This window comes from Tursiops truncatus, chromosome 10, assembly GCF_011762595.2.
Source record: "Tursiops truncatus isolate mTurTru1 chromosome 10, mTurTru1.mat.Y, whole genome shotgun sequence".
Classification (NCBI taxonomy): domain Eukaryota; kingdom Metazoa; phylum Chordata; class Mammalia; order Artiodactyla; family Delphinidae; genus Tursiops; species Tursiops truncatus.
Genome location: NC_047043.1, coordinates 32,644,503 through 32,664,260, shown reverse-complemented (window position 1 = coordinate 32,664,260; position 19,758 = coordinate 32,644,503). Strand labels below are relative to the sequence as shown.

General features: G+C 44.1%; 2 protein-coding genes across 2 annotated transcripts; one reads left to right on the top strand and one right to left on the bottom strand.

Annotated features, from left to right (window-relative positions):
* The first annotated feature begins 61 nt into the window (after positions 1-61).
* Positions 62-1,846, top strand: TOMM6 (translocase of outer mitochondrial membrane 6). Its single transcript, XM_004312967.4, has 3 exons — positions 62-661; positions 1,205-1,309; positions 1,530-1,846. The coding sequence occupies exons 1-2, from the start codon at positions 453-455 to the stop codon at positions 1,299-1,301; spliced, it is 306 nt and encodes a 101-aa protein (XP_004313015.2). The 5' UTR covers positions 62-452; the 3' UTR covers positions 1,302-1,309; positions 1,530-1,846.
* Positions 1,847-15,865, bottom strand: USP49 (ubiquitin specific peptidase 49). Its single transcript, XM_019949762.3, has 5 exons — positions 14,528-15,865; positions 12,995-13,199; positions 9,967-10,075; positions 9,205-9,410; positions 1,847-8,261 (listed from the first exon to the last, which is right to left on the bottom strand). The coding sequence occupies exons 1-5, from the start codon at positions 15,863-15,865 to the stop codon at positions 8,071-8,073; spliced, it is 2,049 nt and encodes a 682-aa protein (XP_019805321.1). The 3' UTR covers positions 1,847-8,070.
* Between the last annotated feature and the right edge of the window lie 3,893 nt (positions 15,866-19,758).

Genomic DNA, 19,758 nt, shown 5'->3' with positions numbered 1-19,758 from the left:
GAGCAAAACTCTCCTTCCCCTATAAAAATCCTAGACTGAACACCATCAGGGCCCATGGCTGGGAGAGGCGGCGAAATGACAAATTTGGAGTGCTTCCTTTTAGCCCGCGCATTCTATGACTTTTCATGGAGACTCTTGGGGAGCCCCATTCCTTAAAGCTACGCATCGCCTGCTGAGTGAGACCCTACCCCACCCCCACAGGCTAGGCAGCCCCATCCTCAGCATCCTCCTCCTGAGCCAACGAAGTGATCACTCAGAGACCACTTGTGACTGGCGGTGGGCCAGCCGAAGGCCAGGAGGGAGCCGGAGGTGGAACCCGACCAGGCGAGGTTGGAGCTGGACGGCGCTCCTTGCCCGGCAGATGACGCGGACTCGCAGCCCGGGAGTTCTCGCTCCCGGCGTCTTACCAAGCTTAAGCCACTGCGCCCTCTGTCGGCTAGTAGCCAGCGGAAATGCGAGGCCGGAAGTTGCGTGATCTGCTGGCGCCGACAAGCGGCGTGGTGAGAGACCTTGCGGAGGGTTGGGGTGCTGCTATGGCTTCCAGTGGGGCCGGCGTGATCGCTGCGGGCTCGGCAAATGAAGCTCCCGAAATCCCAGACAACGTGGGAGACTGGCTTCGGGGCGTCTACCGCTTCGCCACCGATAGGAATGACTTCCGCAGGTAACCGAGGCACGGGACCTTGGTCGCTCTCCTGCCCTTCGCGCACGTATACATACCTGCCAGGTTTCCTTCTTCGCCGAGGCTGGGCCCTCCGGATTATTTACACCGCCAATATCTCGGCCTTTTCGTGGCTCTGGCTGTGCTTTGCTGAGGTCCTTGACCGGGAGAGTTCCCGTGCGGCCAGAGCGCTCCTTTCAGTCACCGGGCTCTGTCTAGAGAATCTCACCCTGCCCGCGGAGACCCGGGGAGAGGAGCCGCCAACACGTAAACAGGCTTTTCGGCCCTGGACGAGTACTTAATTGGGTTTTGCATTTGACCCTACTCTTACTAGACGTAGAAACGAACCTTAAATAACCATGTGGGTCTTGGGCAACCTATTATGTAACGATCGATGCTCTTGCGATTCTAAAGTGTTTTTGCCTTGGGAGGGGGCGGTTTCCAGGGTGGTGATGGGAAGCTTCCCCCCACCCCCCAGCCCATCTTTTACTGACCAAAGACACGTGACTCAGTGACCACAGGGTTAAAGGGATGCATTTTTTCCAGGAACTTGATCCTCAATTTGGGACTCTTTGCTGCCGGAGTTTGGCTGGCCAGGAATTTGAGTGACATTGACCTAATGGCACCTCAGCCTGGGGTGTAGCCGTAAAGGTAAGCATTAACCAATGTTCTGCCTGTTTTAGGAGTCCTAGAGACTGGGATAAGAAATAATTTATATCAGCTATTCACAAAATAATAGATAAGAGACTTGATGTAAAACCCTTGGCTATTCCTAGTTAGATGTGTCTCCAGATGTTCCAAGGGATGAGTCTCTTACCTATTTCCCTCTAGTGATTTTACATTTCTAATGCCACGTGTTGTCTGACTGCAGACACATGGAACCCGTGCTGTACTCGAACCTTCCAAAAACAGAGCCTCCGATCTGTGACCGTCACAAGACTTGCCCTGATGGTGGGTGAAGTTTGATTCAGATGGGCACCTTTCCTTCCCTGCTTGATTTCCTTTTCTTTGCTGAGTCCACTCAGAACACCCTTCTCTGGTCAGCAGGTAGGGTTCAGCTAAAGTGTTGTCCTGTGTTCTGTAAAGTTCTGTACATAGTTCCAAAGTTTCTGCAGGGGATGATCTTTGCTCTTGTCCTGAGGAATATTCTAATGGTATTTTAACAAATAAAGACTGTACACAAAGACAGCCGTTTTATTCTTTTAATAAGAAACTTCGGCTTACAAAAACAAGGTGTAAAAAGTCAAGATTTACAAAAATCATAAAAACATGATTTATATTTCACACTCGAGAGAGACAGGAACAAGCCCCAAACATGGATTGTAACAGAGATGGTTTGCTTCATATTAAAAAAGAAAAGGAAACTGTAGCCACCGTTCATTGATGTTAGCATAGGATGAAGCATATTGTTGACGAATTTACATTTTTGAGCAGTACTAAGGGAAGAAGTCATTTGGTGTTGCATAGCATTTTAGTGCACTGGGTGGGTTTTCCAGGCACCAGGGAGGCATTGTTGCTGTAGTACAGTGGGATTTGAGGGCAGTGAGGTGCAGGTAGAGGCAAGGGGTAAGTAAGCCTGGGCAGTGGGCACTGAAGTGACACTGCTTGAGGAAGCTGCTTCCTTCACAAGGAAATAGATTATTTTCTGACCCTAAAATTCATGGTAGTGCCACTGTCCAGGAGTGTGGGGTTCTTTGGAAATGGAATATGTAAGGAACTGGCATGGAAAGAATCACATAGGCTTAGCAAGGTGTGGACATAGTGACAGGCTCCCCTTGGCAATTTTTCTAGTTGATTTGCTCTACTAGGCATTTAAAAAAAATACATACTACTTTTCCGTGCCGAGTCTCTTACGGAACTGGTATGGGATTAAAGGACATGAATTGGAAAGGAGGGTCAGTATAAATGCACCACAGTGGCCTAATTGTTAGTTGACAGGTGTTGTCTCTAGCAATCTGTTCACTAAAGGTAAATAGAATAAAATGGTCCTTCTTGATCCTGCTGGCATAAATGTGGTTAAGAAAGCTGTTAGGGAATTAGATTTTTTATATGTTAAAGAAAAGCACCATTCTCTTATGAGCATTAATCAGGGAGGAGGTCCCATCTCTCAGGAGGAAGGAGTTTGAGCTTATATGAATTCAGGCCTGTGGCTGGCTTAACATGAAGGCAGGATCCTTTAAGAGTCTACACGGGGACCACAGATGCTCTGACAAGTTCATATCTGATGAGGAAAGGTAACATACGTAGAGCAAGGCTTAGGTTTAAAGCCATCACCCCCGCAAATGGTGACCAGGAAGGAAACTTTTAAATCCCTTCAGCCTGCATCAGACCACTGCGCTAAGACTAGAAATACCAGCACCTCCTGTTCTTCATAGGAGTGAAACGTACATCCTTGAAGTCTGCTACCTGATCTATTCATAATTGTGAACAGTTCTATTTGATAAAAATTTTCAAAGCTAAAAATCAAAATCTGGCCAAAATTAAAGACATGGCAGCTTCCAAAAGCATAATTCAAGTTTCACTTAAAATTTAATGTTTTAGCTTCAAGTAACAGTGCCACTGTTGGTTTATAAAGCCATAAAGCTGGTAAGGTAAAGTTTCATTTAAACTGCCTTAATTCCCGAAAGTGATAAGAATTTTGCAGATTAAAGCTACCAAATCTACAATTTCCTCAAATTCTGATGAATAATTATTCCATAAATGAAAGTGCTGGTTTTCATCATTTCAACACAACATTTCTCCTCAAGGGAATTGTTTCACATCCTGTCATACGGTGTTTAGCCCAGGCTAGTTAACACCGTGTGACAGGATGTAAACACATAACATAGTATGACAGTACTATGAAAATCTCTTACACAACCTAGTTAGATTTGAAATAGAAACATGCCAGCAGAATTCAGTATGGAGAAAGTCCACAAAAATGACCATTCACTTCAATGCTCTAGTGGCTATGGTGTACTTAGAGCAGTGTTTGGGTTGAGTACACAGTGGTTAAAGTCAAAGCCCTAGACCAAGAAAATGGTGAATTTAAACGTGGAAGATATAAAATAAACTCACAGTCATATTCAGAAGGCGCTTTTCAGCTTTAGTGCTAACTTCAAAAAAGAATCTGAACCACCAGGGAGATTCATACTTACCTGGTAAAGAAACTAAGTGGCCATGGGAGGTTTTATTCCAAAGATACAACCCCCTCACCTAATTAGGCTGAGGGATCCAATTATTATATGTGCTTCGAGTGGTAAGCTTTTTAAACACCCTTTGGTGAAGTCTTGGAAACCTTAAGGTGGGAGTAAAAGGAACATGCTGTGTTTATAGCCCTGCAGGTGAGCAGGCTGGGTCTCTTCCCCTTCCACAGCCACTCAGCACCATCCCAGTCAGCAGCTGCCAGGGAGTGGGGCTGGGGATCTGGGACGGGTTCTCTGAGCCTTCTTTTTTGCATATTACACAGTGCACTGGCTTGCCTTACAATCTAAAGTTTCACATATAGGGGACTGTGTTCTACACTGCTTCCTGAAATTTTGTGCAAAAGAACTTCAGAACTAATGAAGGTACCATTTCAGGAGGAACCGTTTCTGTTTGACTTCTACCATACGTTGCCCAGCATTAGAAAAACTAAAAGACCTTTTTCTGAATATCTGTGCTCTCCCAACCAGCTGGAAAAGCAGCCCTTCCACTTATAAGATATAATCCCAGATAGGAATACAGTATATGTTTAGGAAGGGGTAGCCCTCCCAGCCTGATTTTAAAAAGGCCTGAGCTAATGATTGGAACATAAAAGGGGTGGTAAAAAAGAATGGGGTACATAGTCTGCCTTGAAAAGGAGACACTGATGAATAATCAAACACAAAGATTTTGGATATTACAATTAAAATTTCAGAACTTGCTGGTAAGAATAATTTGCTTTTACACACACAAGATATGAAATGCTTTTAAAAAGTCTGACACCAAATGTCCTTTACACTATACAGATCCATTTGCCACTTGAAACGACAAGAAGGAATCCTTTCCCTTAATCTTTTCAATCCCATGCAAACCATAATTGGGTACAAGGCACCAAATTTTATGAATTGTATAAAATTAGTTCACAAAGCTTTATCAGTAAGTAAAACAAACTCCATTTCTCCCTCCCTGCCCACCCACATCCCAACCCCAAACACCCAACCAGGTTTTCATTCTGTACTACTGTTGACCTCTCTTGTGTTTACGCTGGGACCTGGCTAGGGCCATGCTCCACTGCCAGTCAACCCACCTCATTAGTTCTTGCACTCTGATGGAACTGTAGCATAGCCTGAGCGGGGAACTCATACAATCATTGACTCTAGAAGCCTTGCCATTAAAAACAAAAATAAACTCTGCTATTGAGTCCATAGGACACATTAACACTTCTATAGTTTCCAATTTTATTCATGACATTGTAAGAGACATCTGGAAATTCTTTACAGTGTGGCACTGCCCCCATCAGCCTGAGAGGGACTGGATCAAAGCAGGCAAGAGGTCTGCCCACCTTTAAATAAGAGTTCAGTTCTTGGCCATTGAGGGCATTCCTAATCTTTTTTTTTTTTTTTTTTTTTTTTTTTTAAAAAAAACAAACACTAGCATGGATGCTCTCAGAGGCAACCACAAGTATGAGGGTCAAGCTAGATTGAGGTAAAATCCTTTTTGAGGGGCCAGGGTGCATTCACCTTGGCTGGCTACAGCAAAAAGTAAACACACCAGCCAACTACAAAGGGTTCCTAGAACGGGACTCCAACTACTTGTCTGGGAAAGAAGCAGGCTCGTAAGGTTCAGTTAGGAGATCTTGGGTTTGATTTGGCAGCATCTAGTCAACTTCTACCCGGTTCTTATTTTCTTCTCTTTACAATGTTTCGACTTAAAGTAAGATGCAACTAAGAAATTCATCTACTTCCAGTATGTAAATAAATTAAAGGCAAAGGGACATTTCCCTCACAACAGCCATTGGCTTATGCAGCAGGAAACTCTTTTCTTTAATTAAAATCTCCATAAATACTAACTTCTCAACAGCGTCTAGTGCTGCTGCCTCTGGGTACCTGAGGTGTCTCACTGCAGGGGCACCTTCAAGTGTGTGCAGCTCATTGAGGTATTGGTTTCTATTCCAACTCATTTTAAATGATTTTGTTAATTTGATACAATGTGTGCTCAGCTAATTTAAGCACTTATTTTACAAAGTCCTTTGCTTAATAATCCTTAATACTTGGTATAAAACTATTTTTAAGAATTAAATTTGAGGATCTTTTAATTTTCTATTAGATGTTTATTTTTCTTGTTTTCCCCTGGACAGCCTGAGGGATGAAGTAGATGCTCTATTAGTACTTCTCCATTTGTAAGTTCTCTTTTTCTAGAATAATAAATATAGCATTCAATGAAAGATGAGGCACAATTTATATTTTCCTTCCCTTTTTACTCTCCTTGGGTTTTTTTGAGTTAATGCGCTTTTCTCTTGCCACCAAAAGTCATCACCAATCATGCCAACTTAAAAATGTGGATCTAGAGGATACAGCCTCACATCAGAGCCTCTGACAGCATGGGCAGCTGTGACACTTTAAAACAGTGTCCAGGTGAGGGTAAGCCCGGGCCAAGCTTGTACAAAGAAGCCTGCAGTAGACAATATAAACCAAATAGCATAAAAAATGCCATACGCTATCGCTTCCAAATAAAAGCTAAATATTACAGAAACCTCACAGTGTTGGAAAAAGCAAGTTTAATTTAAAATATAGTCACTCCTCTTCCTTATCAGGGTGAGCCATTTTCTGTCTGATTTCCTCCAAGTCTCAGCGCTGTCTGGCAGGTCCTATGGGAGAATTCATCTCAAAAGAGGTCAACAGCAAATGCTACAGATCTGCTTGGGAAATGTGGTTCCTCAACATTGCTAAACCTTTGAATCTCATTCTTTAGCCTTTCTTTTCCCAACTTCCCATCCCTCCCCAAACTCCCTTCACATCCATCCTCTTCACGTGGCAACTGTACTTCTACCTGAATTGAAATGTTAGTATGACATACTCAGTCAAAAGATGAGCATTCAGAGTGACAGGCTGAGGCGGGCTGCAGCACTCCCACAGTGAGAGTTACGGTTTGCATTCACTTTTACTAGTGAGTCTAAGCGAAGGACTGAGAAGGGAAATTCAGTGGTGCCTGATAGGGCAGAGAGTTTCCATCTGGGCAATTTCATGCCACTTAGAAACTGACCCAGTTTAAAAAAGAAAGATATATTTTACTAGCACTGGAGTTAAGGACAGGGCACTCTTGCTTTTTTTTCTCTGATGGATTGAGTGTGGGTGGGTAAAGAAACAGTAGGGATTAGCAGATTTTGGAGGAAACAGGCCAGGACTGTCAACAATAAACTGTTCAGACATACAGGAGGAGGATTCCTAAGCCTTAGAAAAGCAAAAGCTCCCACATCTTGTGAACAGGAAATAAGCTGCAGGTTAAGAAAAGCTGCATGCTGCACCAGGGTGAAATGGGTGACGGGCATTTAGATAAGCCCTGGGCCACTGGCTATCCCCCACCCCCACCCCCAACTGAGTTCTGAGAAGGCCTCAGACAACTGACCCAAAGACCAATTTAAACCAAACTATGTGCTTGCCCTAGACCTGAACCAGGGATTTGCTACAGAACTAGGTAGCCAGGAGTGCCCTTAGGCTCAGTGTGCCACAGAGAACATGTCATGTACCAGTTTCTTGCTTCCCCATGTGAACTGCTCCTTCTTTAGAATGAAGGGATGTTCATGCCATCTCAGAAGATGTGGTATGATTAAATGACAGCAGCAGCCAGGGAGAGTATGACACATGAAAAACCTCCCATTTCACATGGAGAAATTTCCTCCATGCATCTCATTCCATTCTTCAACTGCTATCCCCTAAAAAAGGAAGTCTGCAGATTTTTAACCCTTGAGGGCTACTTCCTTTGTAGGAAAAAATCCTTAGACTTCACCTTCCGCCTTGGAACCAATCCTATCCAGCAAGCTGCCAGCCCAGGGCCCCTCCTTGCGTGCTCTGTCGAGGGCTGCTCACATCAGGAGGGTTCTTCTGGTGCTGCAAGAGTCCTGATTAGCAGGGGAATCATGTAATAGAAAGAACATGGCTGGATATGACCAATTCACTCCCTCTTTCCTCCACCCAGATCCCTCTATATTCAGAAGCAACTGATGGAAGAGTCTTCATAGAAGTTACTCCTTTTGATTTGTTTTAACGAAGGAGGGAATTTCTAAACCCATTTAAAAGAAAGTTGCTACAAATTTTATGATAGCACACGAGTCACCTGGCACCTTCTGCTCTAGACCCAGTGACGCAAACCTAGTAATCTGTTCCTGCAGTAAACCTTATTTCCTATACGAGGAAAGATGTATAGAAACCAAGAGTTTAAAAGCAAGCCAGTCCTCGATACGTGCCTCCCATTCAGGGGAAGGTCCGTGGTCTGCCCTCATCGTTGTTGCTGGACTGCACCTGAGTTTGGAGTTGGGTTTCTGAGATTCTTGCATTGCCCTGAACTGTTCTTTGAGTGTAAAAAAGGATGTAGGCTTGAGTTTTGCACACTTCCTCGACACTGCATACATTCAGCTTTGAGTCATTGCAGTGGACCCAAAAACCTAGGAAACCAAATGAAAGAAAGAGAGAAAATGACTACCCAACTTATATTTCAGTCACCAGGCAAACAAGGAGATGAGGAAAGGGACAGAGGAGCTCTGAATAGATCCAACCCTTGATTGTTGGTGGTGGACGAAGAGAAAAGTAAATGAAACCAACAGACTTCCCTGAAACCACTGGTTTTAACCCCGCAAGCCCCACCACAATACTGCTTGCAGTATCGACCGACTATAATTTTTGTCCTCATTTCATTTCATTCAGTCTTCTTCACTGCCCATTAGGGTTTTCTACAAAGACAGGAGACTGGGGGCTAAGAGATGGGAAAAGGAGGAGGAAGAGAGGGGGAGTGTAAATAGAGAGAAGTGATAAAGGAACACTTAGAAGGAATAAAAAGTTATTTTTTACAGGCTCCCTCTGGCTACCCCAAGGGCTGAGAGGTTCAGGATGGGTACACTACTGAAAACACATTCGCAGCCCACCTGCCTCAGCGCGGTAGCTGGGAGGCTCTGCTCTGAGGGCAAGGACTGAAGGCTCCTTGGGAAGGGCCTTTTTAGTAAGTGCTCAGTAAGTGTCCTCAGCTTTGTTATGAGCTGAGGCTAGTGAGATTCCATGAAGTTAGATGGGTCATATTGTTTCTGCAAAACCAAGAATGAAACTGAAGTCTGCAGCAGAAGTATTAGTAACAATAATAACCTCTAACATTAACTGACCATTACATACTAGACACGGTGCTCAGCAATTTTACATGTTAGTTCCTGTCAATTCTTAGAACAATCAAATGTTGTTACTTAGTGATATATCCAAAATTTGAATCCATCTTTCGTAATTCTTTCCACTGGATTTTAATGTATGTAATATCCCCCTATAGATTAAATAAAAGGAATGAAATGTGGACAAACCAACCCTTTTTTGTGTCCCCCGCCCCACAGAGTAAAGCGCACGCACCTCCCTCTGTGTTGTAGCAATAGGCTGTGTAGTGTCCTGAGCCAAACCCTTTCCCGTGATGCATGACCACTGCGGAGAGATCATAGGCAAAGGTCTCTTTGTCAAGAGAGGAGAGCATGTCCCTGCAGCAGTAAGGTTCCATGGTTAATACCTGGTCAAAGACGACATGGACCCCAATCTTCTCTCGGTGATTACGGCCAGACCACCTAGAACATGGATATAAACTTCTTACTAGTAAGAAATGGCATGTGTGATCAGAGGCAGAGGTAGGTAAAACAGGGAACGGAGAACATTTAACCTTCTGGATTTGCTTTTCTTTCACAACAAGACAGTGGTAATCAATGTTCACATATATTTCCTGTGAATATTGCATGTTCTCTGAAACTAGAAATCCCTGAACAAGCAATTCAGGCAATACTCTTTTTGTACTTTACCTCCTGCCCTCCTTTTCACAGATTATCTCTTACTTTATTCTGAAGATGAATCTATAAAAGCCCAAGCGAGGCTAGGAAATGTTCAAGCACAGACACCCAAGTGCAGGCTAGCTGATTAAATAGGACCATGAGAGCAGAAGCCCAGTCCTGGCCCCCGACATCAGCTTGCTTCACTGGGCATGAACCATACACTCCATGGAAAGCGTGAGGCCTCTAGGGAACAGGCTTCTCCTCCCAACACCGAAGAAGACATCTGCCTTCGCCAAAGCCTTTGAAGTAGCTATTCCCACAGCTCACAGCCACGTGGGATGCCCCAGAGCAAGCTCACCTGAATCTTTTAAGGTGCAGCCGGAGGACCTGAGGTAGTCTGTAGATCATTAACTGCTTTCTAGCTTCACTCAGAACAAGGGGTTTTGGATTGGATTTTCGTCGTTTGCCTATATGGTTTGGGAAGGCATAAGACATAGATTGTGAGGAGACTCATTCTTTCCGAGCTATGGCAGAGACAGTGACTTGCCACTCGATATGCATTCTTCTTATTCCTCAGTATTAAACCTCAATTATATTTGGGGCAGCAATGTGACCCTCTCTAAGACTGCATTTCCCAGCCTCGCATGCCTGCACGGAGTGGCCATGGAAGTTCTGGTTGAGATGAAAGGAGTGATTGTGTGGCACTCTTGGGATGGCTGCTTAAAGAAGGCTGACTCAGTTGTAAGGTGCATCCTTTGTCCTTCCCACTGTCTGAAAGGAATCTCAGAAAGTTTCCTTTCCTGTGAAATGGGGGATAATGCATATATTTCAGCCTTAGGGGAAAGGTAAGAGGACACAGGATTACTAAAGGACAGCGTGTTTAAACAGATTTTTCCCCCATGCTTGTGGCCTATACAAATATTTAGAAAAGAAACTGCTGGTTTTATATTTCTATTGTTTTTTTAAAAAGTATTTATTTATTTATTTGACTGCACTGGGTCTTAGTTGTGGCATACATGTGGGATCTAGTTCCCTGACCAGGGATCGAACCTGGGCCCCCTGCATTGGGAGCATGGAGTCTTACCCACTGGACCACCAGGAAAGTCCCTGGTTTTATATTTTTATGCCATACCTATTTTCTGAAACATGTTTCTTGGTAACAGCACACTGCTAGACATGCAGGACAAGGCTGACAGGCTGGCCAAATACACCCAGTCCAAAGCAGAACCAGTGCTTGAGACTCCAATTTTGTTTCTAAAGATAGTGAATTGTGGGTGAAATGCATTTCTAAATTACAGCAAGCAAACAGTGGAAATGAAGTTCTCTTAATTTCCATCAGAAGCCTTCTCTATAACCATTTACTGATGACTGCTCTGTTACTATATTAATTAAATCGGTGAATGGATGGGAATATAAAATTAGTGGTCCACTGTGGTGCCTGCTGATTGTCTTTGAGCTGTTGAAATCATGGTCTCAGTGTCTGAAGAGCTTGGCATCTGATTTCGAAGTCCTGTCTGTACCACTCATGAAAGGTAGCAAGTCACAGCCAGATGACGTATCCAGGAGCTTTCTGTGACAATACGATGTGGAGCTGTTGCTTCTCATAATAGACTGCAGCTTTTACTAGGGCTGGTAGTCATGATATGTGAGAGCATGAGCGGAAAGAGAATTCAAAGAGGGGCCTGGCCTTATTTTACATTCCTGTTCACCAGCAGATTTTTGAAAATTACTGCAGCTCTGCCTGGGAATCCTGGCAGTGACTGCTACTCTCAGCAGAGGGAGTAAGTGAGCTAAGATGAAGACAATAATAGAATATGGCTTTGTTTCCCTAAAATGAAATTCACAAAGAAAAAGATATTACTGATTCAATTGAGATTGATCAGTTCTGTCTCCCATTTGATTAAGCTGGCCACACAGAAAGGTGGAAGACTGAACGTTTTGAAACTTTCACAAGCAACAGATCAATGCATCTCATCCCTTCACCATAGCTTTCCTTCCCTGCTATTTGAACCTGTCTATAGAAATACTGAAAAATGGGCACATATGGCAACTGGAAGAACAATCCTTTCTTGCAAAAATGAAAAAAAAGTACTTCTTGCATAATCTATCAAGTCCAAGAATGATCTAGTTAAGGCTGTTAACATCCTTCTGTTCCTTACAAGTACAAAGCTTTATGAATCGCTATTTTAAAAAGAAAAAACAATGTGGCAACCAGAAAAACAATCCTTTCTTGCAAAAGTAAAAAAAAAGTATTTCTTGCATAATCTATCAAGTCCAAGAATGACAGTTAAGGCTGTTAACATCCTTCTGTTCCTTACAAGTATAAAGCTTTATGAATCACTATTTTAAAAAGAAAAAACAATGTTCTAGTAAGATAATTTAAGTCACTGCCTTTATATCTCAATATGGAACAGGATAGGTGAGTTTATGGTTAACCAAATACAGCACTTCAAATTTTGTTTTAAAATGGCAAAATGATAGCAGGTGTGACTTGATTTTTATCCTGATTCTTCACAGAGAACAGGTTTCCCACGGTGTACTACTTTAAAAAACCATGTGCAGAAGTATTAAAACGGCTACCGTAAAACTGTCGTTCCCAAAACTTGTAGTCCAGACTACAGTATGGCTGCAAATTGATTTCAGATCTCTGAACAATCCATTCATCTTAGTTTCCAAATCTCTATATGCCAGAAACCCAAACATCAGCTTCAAAGTATTTGCTCTGCATTTCCTCTGTCCATGCTGGGTTGGCAAAAGCAGTAAGTGTTAGTGTGGTAAGACATGGGGGTGGGGATGGGGGGTGCATAAGATACTCACAGAGCCATATAGAAAAATTCCACTTTACAGTTAAAGCCATGATAGAGAAATACTTCCTTATGACCCTTCTGAGATGTGAACCTTTCAGGCATGTGACAATAACTATGAAGCTGCCATAGAGCAATGCACCATATGACTTCCTTTCTTGGTTTCATTGTACTTTAAATCTACAAATTCAGGACAAAAGCACACTTTTCTGATACTATAGCCTCAAACAGGCTATGCCACCTGAACTTTAAATAAGAAATGTCAGGGCTTCCCTGGTGGCACAGCGGTTGAGAGTCCGCCTGCCGATGCAGGGGACACGGGTTCGTGCCCCGGTCCGGGAGGATCCCACATACCGCGGAGCAGGTGGGCCCGTGAGCCATGGCCGCTGAGCCTGCGCGTCCGGAGCCTGTGCTCCGAAACGGGAGAGGCCACAACAGTGAGAGGCCCGCGTACCGCAAAAAACAAAACAAAACAAAAAAACCCACTCAATATTACAGTGTTACTTTTGACTAAAGTGGCAAGTGAAACACCTTAAACTGATATTCCAGTTACACACACCCACCCCTACCCCCAGTACTCACTGTTACATTGGTCACAAGCGTAGATTCTCCCTTCCAGAGCCTCTGTCTCTGTGAACTTGGCCAGCATCTCGGTGAGCAGGCACTGAGTCTGATTCAAAGGGATAAACCCCTTTTCTATGCAGTGATAGCGTTCAGGGAATTCCAGGGACAGATCCCAAAAGGGCTCGATGGTATTGGATTTGTAATTGCATGATACACATGTGACCTAGAGTGAAAAGATTGGTTTACAGGTTATATAACTTCCATGCTTCCCACATACATTTTTGCTAGCACATAACAACCAAAACTAAGTGCATAGTTTTCCAAAAACATTTAACTGTAATATTAAAATAATAAACATAATTTTAAGAGAATTAGAGCATATTACTTCTGGTATGTATCTCTAACCATGACGCTAGCTGGAACTGGAAAACCACACAGCAGTTATTACTACCTACCCCTTTCTCTCTTCTCTCATAAAGCATGCTTTGCCATTCAATGCTGCAGTATTACAGATGGAAGTTACCATGGAGGCAAGGCATCATCAATCTGAGATGGAGAATTTGCAGATTCCTGTCTGCTTCTCTCATCCTCATACTCTTGTCCTCTCCAGACTTTGCTCCTTCCATCCAGTCCAACTTGCCTCTTTTTGCCCTGTTTCTTGCAGCATCCCTACACTGATCCCTTGTGATTAGACCTCCTCCCCCGCTCAAAGTACCTTGTGATCAGACCTCCTCCCCCGCTGTAACCTTCCCAGATGCACCTTTCTTCCTACAGACCCTCAGAGGAGTAGAGGAAGTGCTGAGAAACAGTCCCCTTTCACACGCTGAAAAATAAAAGCCTAAATAAACTTCCTCTTCCCATCCTACTCATACTCATCATTCTTTTAAAACTCTCAATACCCGGACACAAAACCTCAGTAAGACAGTGTAGAGGTTTTACCTGCATCTCTTTAAGTTGCCCACCTCTTTGCCTCTACAAATTCTTTCTGCATGTTCTCACAAAGCCTTATCTATGAGTCTTCACTCATGTCCTTAGATGGCTAAGGAAATGAAAGGTAATGGGGAACAGGAGGCAGACTTGCTTACCCTTTGGCATCCTCCGAGCCACCTCCCTCCCTTGTATGTAAAGAATGCCTTGGAAGGAAGAGTGCTCTTTCACAACAACCATGGAACCAAGGTTATAGGCAAACTTCAATTTCCTAAAACTGATCAAAGGATGGCATGCCAACAATGGGTACTTGATTATAACAATGGGAATATTATATTACCTGTATCATCATTAAAGATTAAAGACATTTACTGAAAGTGAAATGATATGGCAAGTTGAACTAAAAATCTGCCTGTTAAGACAGGAGGCAAATTCACCAACAAGGCCGTCGCACAGTATAGTAAAAGGTACAGTGGCCGCCCTCAGCTATGCATAGTTACAGCAAATGTTGGCTACCCTAGTTAGGCCAACAGCCTGGGGGAGCTACGCATGGGAAGCCTAACTACTACACTAACCCGTTTCCAGTGTGGTGGGCAGCTGGGGATGGGCTGGGCACACACCTACCTGGCTGAGTAGCTGCCCGTGAAATATGGTGTTCACCACCTTTAAGACCTGTTTGGTGAGCTTCCTCTGGGAGAAGGGGATGAGGATCCGGCGCTTGGTGCCCTCGGACTCGAGTTCCTGCTGCACTTTGTGCAACAACTCGCAGAGAAACTCCTGCGCGTCCTGTTGGTCGTAGCCGCGGAAGGCGGGGATCAGGCTCCACACCGAGTGAAGCATGGCGAAGGGCGACACCAGGGCCCACCTGCCGGACCACATGACGCGGAAGAGGGTGTGCAGTTCGTGGCAGAGGGAGATGTGCTTCGAGCTGGGCTCCTTGTTCTGGATGAGTTCTAGGCTCCTGCTGAGGGAGGCCCCGCCATTCAAGCAGAGGTCCTCGCGCTCGCAGGCCTCGGCCCCGTGGCTCCTGGGCGACAGCTCGGTGGCTGAGCTGCCGGCCGGCCTGCCCGCGAGAGGGGCCTTGCCGTTGGCGGCCCTGGGAAACAGCTGCTCCGTCTTGGACGGGTCGAGGTTCAGGAAGCACTCACGGAACTTGCGCAGGTGGCTGAGCACCTGGAGGATGGAGTTCATGTAGCAGGTGTTGCCCAGGTTGCGCAGGCCCGTGACGCCCGGCGCCATGGCTGGCGCGCGGCGCGGCGCGGGGCGGGGCCCAGCGGGCGCGCGCGGCGCGGCGGCGCGCGGCGCGGCGGCGCGGGGCGCGTGCAGCAGGAGGCGCGCGCTCTTGCGCGGAGGGGAGCTGGCCAGCTCCTCCAGCAGCCGCCGCTTCACCTCGCGCCGCCGCTGCCGCGCCGCCTCCTTCTTGCGCTCCAGCGCCTCCTGCCGCCGCCGCTGCTCCAGCTTGGCCTGGCCCCGCGAGGTCTTCTCGAACCAGAGCCGCAGCGTCCGGGCCAGCAGGCGCTGGCGCCGATACCACAGAGCCGTGAGCATCTGCGGCTGTCCCTGAGGAGCGCGCTGCGGCGGGACGGCGTCCTCGCCCGAGGCCATGGACCGCAGCGTCCGCCCGCGCCTCAGCGGCAGGTCCTGCGTCTGGCCCCTGACCGCCAAGAGGGAGCTTCTCAGCAGCTTGAGGTCCCCTTCGGGGTTGTCGTTGAGCACGTAGTCCTTGCACAGGTAGCAGAACACGTAGAGGTCCCGGACCTCCATGGCTAGCGGGTGTCCAGTCTTTTCGAAGTGTTTGAGGGCGTGGTCTTCGATGTAGCGGCCGCAGGCCACGTGGGAGCACTTGAGACAAGCCCACACGGACTCGGTGGTGGCGCACTCCCGGCAGCACCACTTCTGCGGGTTCAGGATGGAGTGGTCCTGGGCTAGCCGCAACCGCCCTACATGTTTGCATCTATCCATGTCGTATGGAAGTCTTCACTCTTTCAACCTGTCACGATAAGGGCCCTCGAAGAGAGAGAGAGAGAGGAAGAGAAAGCTCTCAGCAAAATATTTTCCTAGAAAAAGGCTTGCAACCGGCATTTTCCACTCAGTATTCATTTGTTTTTAATTCAAAACTGGTTCTTTTGGAAGGAAGTTTAAAAAAAGAAAAAGAAAAGCAATTTTGGCATAGACTGGGTATAACAGAAAAACAGTTAAGTTCCTTAAAAAGAAAGAATCATAAAATACTAAACGACAGACCTTAGCCCTAATGTGTAAGTTTACATTTTCTAAGGCTGTTTTAATTCTTGAATATCAGCTAATTTTTACGTAAGGCTGATTTGGAAATGTCATTACCCTTATTTCACATTGCACCCAACTGGCCACCAGGGGAAAGAAACTTGTATTCTGAACCGTCTCTGAATTGATGATGTCCTGGAAGTGAAAGCCTCTCTGTCTCATACTGACAAGATCCTGGCTGCATGCAAAAAGGGACAGGGCAGAGGAAAGGAGAGGAGAGACATAGACAGCGTTTCACATACCAGTAGGAGAGATGAAGACTCTCAAATAAAAAGGCAATCTTAGGTCGGTTTCACTGTATTTTTCAAAGTAGAGATAAGAAGATAGGGTAAAAAAGATAAATGGTAAGAAAGAAATTCCTCTGCAGTACAAAGTATTATTTTTATTTTCTTGAGTCCAAAGATCTGGCTAAGTAGGTAGACTGAGCCTCAATCTAACATTTTGTCTTTTGTGGTCTGAATGTTTGCACCCCATTCATATGCTAAAATCTTAACCCTGAAAGGTGATGGTATTAGGAGGTAGGGCCTTTGGGAGGTGCTTAGGTCAAGAATGGGTTGACCCTCATGGGATGAGCCTTCAAGAATGGGATTAGTGCCTTTATAAAAGAGCTCCCTCACCCCTTCCTCCATGTGAGGACACCGTGAAAAGCCAGCCATATGGCTATGAACCAGTTACTCCTTACTAGATAGGGAATCTGGTGCCATGATCTTGGACTTCCCAGCCTCCAGAACTGTGAGAAATAAATGTTTGTTATTCATAAGCCACCTAGTCTATGGCATTTTTGTTACAGCAACCCTGAGGGACTAAGCCAAAGTGTCTTTTTGAAAAGAACATTTACATCTTGTAGAAAGGATGGGAAAACGTTTACCTTCCTTGCTGAAAGAATAGTTAAGTACAGAATGAGACAAATCTGACTTGTAGGACAAGAGGTGTAGTGGCTACTGGTATTACAGTATTTAACCAAACTACCGAGACAAAAGAAAAAAAAGCAAACCTTCCGGATGATATATGTAAAAATGCTTTTTATTTTTAAAAACAGTGGTAACATACTGAGCGTTTTTTTTTTTTTTTTGTCTTTCTAACATTGCTTCTTCAACACTGTTCACCAGAGAAGCCTAATAAGCCATTTTTCCAAGGGAAAGAGGCTATTTTAAAAGAAAACCTTTTATTCTTTGGAAACTTGACTCCCCCCCAATACCAGTATTTAAATTCCCTAAAGGCAGTTCCCCTTATAAACTGGATTTCCTTCACCCCATTTCTTGCCCACTTTCATTTCTGTGAGCAAATACAGTTCTATGACTATGGGGTCACCCAGAGAAGTTCTAAATCCAAAGCACTCTGAGTAGTGCCTTTAGTTGGTTTTCCAGATGCCTTTTTTGGCTTGGCCCTATTGCTAAAACCCACAAATATACCACAGGACCAAACCAGAGATCCTTCCCATTTTTAAATTGCCCATTCCAATGGGCAGGGGCCATGTCCCTATATAAGAAATCCTTAAATCATACAAAGGAAAGTAACCTAGATTATCTTCCATCAAGTCAGGTCATGCTTTTCCTTTGAGTACTATCAGGATTTAGTTTCTACTATATTTTTCTAATTATTGACTTGTTGCTAAGTGCCCTTTAAGTCATTTCTGTGGATGTATTTCTCCATTTCCTAACTAGCTATAATCTCCTTCAGAGAGGAGATCATGTGTTATATTTCTTTCTTTCCTTTTTTTTTTTTTGCCACACTGTGTGGCTTGCGTGATTTTAGTTCCCTGACCAGGGATCCACGAACCCCGGCCCACAGCAGTGAAACCACTGTGTCCTAACCGCTGGACCGCCAGGGAATTCCCTATTTTTCTTTTAAAAAAGAAAATTTTCTTTATAATTCTTTATAATTTCAAGACTTGTGGGTGCTCAACTCTTGAGTGGTCAAAGGTGTTCTGTCAGAATTACCTCTCCACACACACCAGAACAGTATTGAAATAACCATTTCTGTTTACTTTTTGTAGGGCATAGCCAAATTAAAACAGACATACATTTAAAAGATAAAATGGTAAATAAATGAATTGTCTTTTTGCTACCTATTACCAATCAGGAATTTAAGTTGGATACACATGATGCTTACAACCAATTACTGGAGACACAAAAGAAAGTCAGTAATAAAAGAATGAAAAGGCGAAAAAAAATCAAAAGATTGGCAATTCCCAAGTTTGTCACTAACTTCGTATTTTTCAAAATGTAGTCTCTGAACCGCCTACCAGCATCAGAATTCCTTAGGATACCTGTCATATGTACAGATTTCTGGTCATGACTCCAAATGTGATGAATCAGATTTTGGGAGAGGGGTCTAAAATCTCCATTTTAAACAAGCTCTACAGATGATTCATTTGTACATTAAAGCCTTAGAACCACTGTACTAATCCAGTAAATTATATAGGGCTGAAGAACTCCTCATAGAAATCAAAGAAATCAAGGAATCAAAAATTTTATTTCTCAAGATCTTTCACTTAGACATTGTTCAATAGAACTTTCTGCAACGATGGAAATATTCTTTATCTGCATTGTCCAATACTGTACTAACTAGCCACATGTGCCTCCTGAGTACTTGAAATGTGGCTAGTGAAACTGAGGGACTGACTTTTGATTTTATTTAATTTTAATTAATTTAAATTTAAATAGCCACATGTGACTGGTGGCTGCAGTATTAGCACAGATTTAAATACACCAGCACATACTATCTTTAGCTCACTTGGGTTTTCTTTTTGTTTTCTTCCCTTTGGAAGATTCACTACTCACTGAATCATGTCTGAATAGCCTCTTCTAACTCAAAACCTGACAAATCCCCATTTTAGCCAAAAGGAACCTTTATGTGTCTTCAGAAATTTAATTGCTACTGAGATCTTATCACATGAAACATAGCACAGCTTCAAATCCTACAAAGAGAGAATATTTCTATGAATAGGAATACAACAACACAACACCCAGGACATTGATACCTTATGAAATCAACTTCTGTGCTAGAAAAAACATGCTGGAACAACCAAAAGCCAAAATAGAAAACCACTAAAAACCATTCCACACCCTCTTCATGGAATGCTGTCAAATGGAAAGGGCACTCTGGAAATTCTTTCTTCCAATTTCATTTTCTGATCTATAAATCTGCTGATCACGCACATCCTTTCCTGCACAGCCTTTTTCCCATTACAGATCTGTCGTGGCAACTCACTAACCTGCCATATGGCAGAGTAAATCCATTCAGGAAAACACAGGGCTACTCTGCACCTCACTACACTGATTTAACCTAGGCAGACTAGCTTCTCTAGAGGAAAAACATAGCTGATCATGAAATGGAAATCACTCAAAAGTGACACAAAAGTCAATGCACACAATAGAGAATAAAGAGAATACAATCTTGGGTATACTCAGTTCAAGAAAGACCGTGTATTTCACTCACCCCTCACACATCCTCTGACCATTTTATTTAAGAACAAGGCCTAACACTCACAGGCACAAAGAGGAAATCTATTTTACATTTTTCTGACATGGACCCCTTTTCCTTCATAATTGCTAAAGGTCATAAAAGTCCTA

Excerpts from the sequence above, each read along its gene's own strand:
- TOMM6 (XM_004312967.4), top strand. The coding sequence starts at position 453 with ATGCGAGGCCGGAAGTTGCGTGATCTGCTGGCGCCGACAAGCGGCGTG. Across the intron at positions 662-1,204 it reads GATAGGAATGACTTCCGCAG|GAACTTGATCCTCAATTTGG; the intron begins GTAACCGAGGCA and ends CATTTTTTCCAG.
- USP49 (XM_019949762.3), bottom strand. The coding sequence starts at position 15,865 with ATGGATAGATGCAAACATGTAGGGCGGTTGCGGCTAGCCCAGGACCAC. Across the intron at positions 13,200-14,527 it reads ACGGGCAGCTACTCAGCCAG|GTCACATGTGTATCATGCAA; the intron begins GTAGGTGTGTGC and ends TTTTCACTCTAG. Across the intron at positions 8,262-9,204 it reads TTGCTACAACACAGAGGGAG|GTTTTTGGGTCCACTGCAAT; the intron begins GTGCGTGCGCTT and ends TTGGTTTCCTAG.